This window comes from Artibeus jamaicensis, unplaced genomic scaffold, assembly GCF_021234435.1.
Source record: "Artibeus jamaicensis isolate MK-2021 breed Jamaican fruit bat unplaced genomic scaffold, CSHL_Jam_final contig_3212, whole genome shotgun sequence".
NCBI lineage: Eukaryota > Metazoa > Chordata > Mammalia > Chiroptera > Phyllostomidae > Artibeus > Artibeus jamaicensis.
Window position 1 is genome coordinate 50,322 of NW_026521759.1, and position 7,692 is coordinate 58,013.

The 7,692-nt window shown below is 39.3% G+C and overlaps 1 protein-coding gene across 1 annotated transcript; it reads left to right on the plus strand.

The window, feature by feature from the left end:
• The first annotated feature begins 4,028 nt into the window (after positions 1 to 4,028).
• Positions 4,029 to 4,634, plus strand: LOC128627133 (sex-determining region Y protein-like). The gene is given in 1 exon segment (XM_053663547.1): positions 4,029 to 4,634. A coding segment is annotated over 1 exon segment (606 nt).
• Positions 4,635 to 7,692: the final 3,058 nt, after the last annotated feature.

Sequence of the window (7,692 nt, forward strand, 5' to 3'; positions counted from 1 at the left end):
TACCTGAAAATAAAAGATAGAAACGTTTCAAATAAGCAACCTAACCCTATATCTTCAAGGACTGGAGGAACAACAGCTAACAGCCCAGAGCAAGGAGAAGAAAGAAAATAACCAAGATCAGAACAGAATTGAGCAACATAGAGACCAAAAGAACAATTCTAAGGATCAATAAATCCAGGAGCTGCTTCCTGGAAAAGATAAACAAAATCAACCAGCCATTAAGCAGACTCATCTAGAAAATAAGAGAGATGCCACAAATAAGCAAAATCAGAAATAAAAGAGCAGAGGTTACACCTGATACCACAGAAACACAAAGGATGGTAAGAAATTACTACAAAGAATTATTTGCTGAGAAACTTGAAAACCTGAGTGAGATGGACAAATTTCTAGAAAAATACAATCTTCCAAAACTGAATCAAGGAGAAGCAGAGAGCCTGAACAGATGGATAACGGCTGGTGAAATTGAAGAGGTAGTCAACCCCCCTTCTCCACCCCCCCCCCGCCAGCACACAAAAGCCCTAGACTGGATGGTTTCACAGGAGAATTTTACAAAATATCTAAGGAAGAGCTAACCCCTGTCTTTCACAGGCTATTCCAAAATATCCAAGAAGATGGAAGACTCCCAAACTCTTTTTCCGAGGCCAGCATCCTCTTAATCCCCAATCCAGCTAAAGAGAAAACAATGAGGGGACACTACATGCCAATATCACTGATGAACATAGACACTAAAAATCCTCAAAAGAATGTTGGCAAACTGCATCCAGCAATACATTAAAAATATCATATACCAGGGCCAATTGGGATTCAACCAAGGGACGCAAGGATGGTTCAATATTTGCAAATCAATAAATGTAACACATCACATAAACAAGAGGAAGGACAAAGGTCACATGATCATATCAATAGATGTGGAAAAAGCATTTTATAAGGTACAGCACCATGTTTATGATAAAAACACTCAGCAAAGTGGGAGTAGAGAGAACATACCTCAACCTAATAAAAGCATGTACAAGAACCCTACAGCCAAGCTTCTACCCAAGGCGCAAATACTAAAAGCTTTCCCACTAAGATCAGGAACAGAGCAAAGATGTCAGCTTTCCCTACTTCTATTCAACATAATATTGGAAATCCCAGCCACAGCTCTCAGACAAGAAAGAGAAATAAATGGCATCCAAATTGGAAAGGAGGGAGCAAAACTGTCATTGTTTGCACATGGCATGATAGTGTACATGGAAAATCCTTTAGACTCCACCAAAAATCTACTCATCCGAAGAAGTAAATTTTGCAAAACAGCAGGACACAAAGTCAATATTCAGAAATCAAGGGCATTGTTGTAGCCCAGTAATAAAATCTCAGATAGAAGAATCAGGGAAAGACATCCCAATTGATATAGCAACAAGAAAAATAGAGTACCCAGGAATAAGCCTAACCAAGGGTGTAAAATACCTGTATTCAGGAAAGTACACAACACTGAGGAAAGAAATGGAGGAAGACCTAAACAAACGGAAGCATGTCCCATGCTCATGGATTGGAAGAATTCACATCATCAAAATGTCCAAGCAACCCAAAGCCACTTATAGATTCAACAGGATCCCTATTAAAATATGTGTCCCTATGACATATTTCACAGATACAGCAGAAACATTTCAAAAATTTATATAGAACCATAAACAACCCCAAAGAGCCTCACCAAATTTGAGGGAGAAGAACAAAGTAGGAGGGATCACAATACCTGATACCAACCAATATTATAAGGCCACTGTAATCAAAAAGCCTGGAACTGGCATAAGAGCAGACACATAGATCAATGAAACAGAACAGAGAGCCCAGAAATTAACCCAAGCCTATATGCTCAATGAATATTTGACCAAGGGGGCAGAAGCCTAAAATGAAGTTAAAATAGCCTCTTCCACAAATGGTGTTGGGAGATCGGAACAGCCACATGTGATAAGATGAAACTTGACCATGAACTTACACCATACACAAAATATAAACTCAAGGTGGACAAAAAGCTTAAATATAAGTCATGACACCATAAAAGTCCTGGAGGAGAACATAGTCAGCAAATATCAGATATTCCACCCAGCAATACTTTGATCAGTGTGTCCCTAGAGCAAAGGATATAAAGGAAAGAGTAAACCAACGGTACTTCATCGAAATAAAAAAGCATCTACACATCTAGTAAAAGAAAAAAAAAACATTAGCAAAACGAAAAGGGGGAAATATATCTGCAAATGATACCTTGGGCAAGGGATTGAGCTTCAAAATATGTAAAGAACCCACATCACTCCACTCCAGGAAGACACACAACCCAGTTAAAAAATGGGTACAGGGCCTGAACAGATGTGTCTCCAAGGAGGGCATGCAGAGGGCCAGAGACGTATGAAAAGATACTCAGTATCGCTAGCCTTCAGAGAGATGGGAATTGGAACCACGGTGAGATACCATCTCACACTGGTGAGAAGTGCCATCATGAACAAATCAACAGACAACAAGTGCTGCTGAGGCTGTAGAGAAAAGGGTACCCTCGTGCACTGGTGGTGGGAATGCAGACTGGTGCAGCCACTGTGGAAAAACAGTATGGAGTGTCCTCAGAAAACTATGAAATTGCCCTTTGACCTAGCAATTCCATTGCCGGGGCTAAACCCTAAGAGTCCTGAAACACCAATTCAATAGAACCTGTGCACCTCGATGTTCGTAGCAGCACAATTATCACTAGCCGAGTGCTGGAAGTAACCTAAGTGCCCACCAGTAAATGAGTGGATCAAAAAACGATGGTGTATTTGTACAGTGGAATACTGTGCAGTGGAGAGAAAGAAGGAGCTCCTAACCTTCACAACAGCATGGATGGAACTGGAGAGCATCATGCTAAGTGAAAGAAGCAAGGTGGTGTGAGACAAATACCATATGATCTCACCCGTAAGTGGAATCTAATCAATAAATCAAACAAGCTAAATATAACCAGAGACACTGAAATATGGAACAAGCTGACAGTGACCAAAGGGGAGGTGGGAGGGGATAATGCGGTGGGGGCGATCCATCATCAGGGAACATCTATAAAGGGCACATGTGCAAAGCCAAAGGCAGGTAAGATTGATGGTGGGAGTTTTGGGTGTGTGGGGGGTTGGGGTGAATGGTGGGGGGACAATCCATACTTGGAGACATCCATACTTGAATAATAATAAAAAATAACTAAAATCAGTTTTGAAGTGGCATATTCTTTAGCCATAGAGTGAACAATTTCCAGCTTCACAAAATTTGCTTTTGTGCATGAGAGTAATTTAAACAGTTGATTCTGCCTTAAGATACTTACTTCTCTTAAATTGGGTCAAGTAAGAACATGTCCTAATTTTATTTGGATGTTGAATAGTGTGTTACATGATGAGTGTGTGAAATGTGAGACTTGTACTTGCGTTTGGACTGGATAAAGTAACACTTCTGTGGAGGTTCCAATATTAATTTATCATAGCACTTATTGCCTAAATTTCACTTTGTTATGGAGGTTATTTGCTTGTAATGAACGAATAATTTCACATTTACGTTCTTAGAAGTTTTGAGATTATTTGCATTTAATCTTGGTGAGACTTTATTTCTAGTTTCAATATGTTTTGTTATGCAGGGTCAGTGGTTGTTACTCCCATTTTGCGAGCAGCGCGGGGTTAGGTGGGGGTGGGAAAGGCGGAGATTTTACTGCATCAAAATACTGTGCTTTATTATAATTTCCAAGACTGCCTTCACTATTTAGAGCCTTCTGCGTGGTGCGTTAAGGCTCTCTGCGTGCGGAGTGCACACGCAGTATGCTGCTATGATTAAGAAGTTGTGTTTGGGTGGATTCCGTCAGTTTGGCGGAGAGCCGCAGGGTGCTTTAGGGGAGTAATTGTGGGAGGGGAAAACAAACGTTTTATCACAAAAGTTACAGCGATGGAGTTTCTACGATAAATAAGGTTTGAGTAGTACGAAAAATTTCAGAACAGTTACACCTTCTGATGTTGCTACCTGTCGATTAATGGTGTAAACTGCCATAGGCTATGTTCAGAGTAATAAACAGCGGCGATGATTACAGTCCGGCGGCACAGCAACCACCTACCCAAGCGTTTGGGAAAACCACTTCCTTGCCCTGGATGGGCAATCCTAGCTCAAATTATTGGTGTGAAACAGGAGGAAGTGGTAGGGACAACAGCTGTCAGGACCGCATCAAACGACCCATGAATGCTTTCATGCTGTGGTCTCGAGACCAAAGGCGCAAGGTGGCTCTAGAAAATCCCCAGATGCAAAACTCAGAGATCAGCAAGCGACTAGGATGCCAATGGAAAATGCTTACAGAAGCCGAAAAACGTCCATTCTTCGACAGGGCTCAGAGACTACGGGACGAACATCGAGAGAAATACCCGGACTACAAATACAGACCTCGTCGGAAGGCCAAGGTGCCGCAGAAAACTGACGACTCGCTGCCCGCAGACTCCTCTTCAGCACGGGTGCAAATGGACGGGAAGTTGCACCCCAGCACATAGACGGACATTTCTAGTAAGGCTACACACTCACGAATGCAGGAGCAGCTAAGCCGCCCACAACCCGTGAACAGAGGCAGTGGGTTTGCGACAGGAGCAGGGCAGCAACTCTACAAGCCTGCATGACAATCGGGTAACTGGCTATCATATGTTCCCTTTTTACAGTATCTTAGAGCCGGGCACCCCTCACGTTTATATTTGTTAGCGATTTCCTCCCTCTCAGCAGTAAAGCTCCCATACATCTCAACTTGACCACAACTGTACCTGAAATTTAATTTAAAAATAGGGCGCGCAAACATTTTTGACATATAAAGAACTAGGACATCTGAAGTAATGCAACGTGCGTGTATAGCTGCTTGAAATAACTTGATAAGAAATTATCTTAACACCACCAAAACTGCTTGACTCCCAAGGTGATCTGCTTTTCTATTAATGGAACAACTTGTATACCTAATTTTAGTTGTTCTAATAATTGACCATTAAATGTCTTTAGGTATATATCGATATTCTGGTAACTGCCAGCATAGGTTAATAACATTCTGCTCTATTTTAAATACTTCAACTCACAAACAAAGCGGTGAGAAGCAGGTGCAAAATTGTGCCATGGGGTGGGGGGGAATGTTGCAATCCAGTGGAAAATCTCCTAACTTCTAAAGCAGTCTCTTCTACATTACTGGTTGACCCCTCGTCTACTTTGTGCATTTTTTGTTTTTTGTAAACTGCAGATTATTTACAAATAGAGATGTAAATTCTGTCTTCTTTGCTAGCTTTTATTACCTTCCCTCGCCATGAGGTGGGGGGAGGTGAGGTGCAGTTTAACTGGCATTTACATTTCAATCCGTGGACTCCACACAAATCTCCGTGTTTTTCATGGCACTTTGAGCTGAAAATGTCTATATGCCTTGTGCTCATTCTTTTTTTTAAATATTGGTGTGAGGCTCATGCTTTTGCCTCTTGTTCTGAAAAATTGCTTTTAACAATGTCACTGCACTTGTTTCCATTGCCGCCTTTCTTTCAAATTTATGGAAAGAAAAATACCGGTGGAATGTTAAGAATGTTGACAATTTAAATTTGGAAATGGAGGGATAATATGTGAGAGACAGAATCTGGGTAATCTGATGAGAGTTAATAACAAACTTAAATGAAAGACAATACAATACAATTTGTATATAGGGTAAACTACAAAGCTGGTGGTTTGCAAAGAAAAGTATCCCTTTATAGAATCAAAATAGATCTGTGGTCAAAATATATAGCATATATCAAAATCAATTTCCCAACACATATTTCCAGAATAATGAACCACAAACACTGAAATAGTATATATTTTGAACTAAATGTCATGATTTTGAAAGCAAGTTTGCAGTTAGAAAGGAGTTAACTTCACAGACAAATGTGTTCTGAAACAATTTTAGTTAATCTGAGATTTATGCCAAATAAATGAGAAATATAAATACACATGTAAATATCTATTTCAATAACCTTTTAAACAAGTGCCTAAACTGCAAGGTATTTAAAATGTTTTATATCCATTTTGTATATTATATATTTGTATTTCTATTTAAAACCTCCCATTTTTTAATAAATACCTTCTTTTATTGAGCTATGTATAATTCACGTACCACAAAAGTCACCATTTTAAGCTGTAAAAGTCAGAGTGTTTAGTATATTCACAAGGTCACGCAACCATCACTGCTATCTAATTGTAGAACGTTTTAATCACTTTAAAAAAATTACAAAACCTACCACCTTATTAGCATTCACAGCCCATCCTTGACTACTTGTTTTCTGTTCCAGACATTTTCACGTCAATTGTCACCCTAAATTTGACCTTTTGTGTCTGGCTTCTTTTACTAGGCCTAATGTTTTTGAGATTCATCTATGTTGCAGCATGTATCAGTATGTCCTTCCTTTTTATAGCTGCATAATATACCTAAGCATGGGCATATCCCATTTGTTTATCCAGTCAACAGGTGCTGGTGGACATTTAGGTTGTTTCCACCTCTGGCTGTTATGAATAATGCTGGCTGTTATGAACATTCATGAACATGTTTTTGTTTGGGTTCTTTTAGGTATATGCCTAGGAGTGGAATTTCTGGGTAGTTCTATGTTTTGTTTTGTTTTTTTGAGGAACTGCCAACGTGTTTTCTATAGTGGTTTGCACCTTTATATTCCCACTGGGGATGTATGAGTGTTCCAATATCTCCATATCCTGCAAACACTTGTTGTTTTCCTCCCCCACCTTTTTAGTTATGTAGAGCCCCCTCTTTAGTTATTGTCCCGCCAGAGAGTAAAGTGGTATCTCATTGTGGTTTTTGTTTGCACTTTTTAAAAGAACGACTAAGGAAATAATGTTCAGTATCCTTTCATGTGCTTGTTGGCCATTTGTTTATCTTCCTTGGAGAAATGTTTATTGCGGTCCTTATTTTTCAGTTGGCTTCTCTTTATTGTTGTGGTGTTATAAAAACTGCTTAGATAGTCTGCATACTAGATTTTTATCTGATATATGAGCCATTGTCTCCCAATCTGTGCATTGCATTTACAGTTTTATTGTCTCTTTGGGTTTTCTATTTTCCAATTTCAGTTGTCATACAATATTATATTAGTTTTAGCTGTATACTCCAGTGACTAGACATCATTTAGCTTGCTGAATGATCACCCCAATACACCTCATACCCATCTAACACTATATATACCCATCCTTAAACATGCTCAGAAATAACTTCTGCTCTGACCTTCATCATGATAAGTGAATTTTCTTTTCTTAAATCCCTAATAAATGAAAATACAAAACATTATTTTTAGCCTTTCTGTGCTTAAAATAATTTCAAATGGTCTGAGTGGTTGACTGAATGGTTGAGTTGTCTCTCTCTCTCTCTCTGTCTCTCTCTTTATAGTAACAACAACAAGAAATGACAGCAATAACAAAACCTGCCTCACTGGGGTGTTGTGAAGTAACAGGGCTGTTGTAAAATTTCAGGTTTACAAAGGTTGAATGAGTAAATGTACAAAGTGTACTTAAAACAGAGGTTGGCAATGGTGAAGAACTACCAGTTCTTTAGTTCTGACTACTACTAATGTGGAAGTAATTGCTCCATCTAGCAAATATCTTTAGTGGAAGACTAGTGTAGAGATCCATCACTGGTTTACTCAAATAAGATACACATTCATTAACCACTGAACCCGG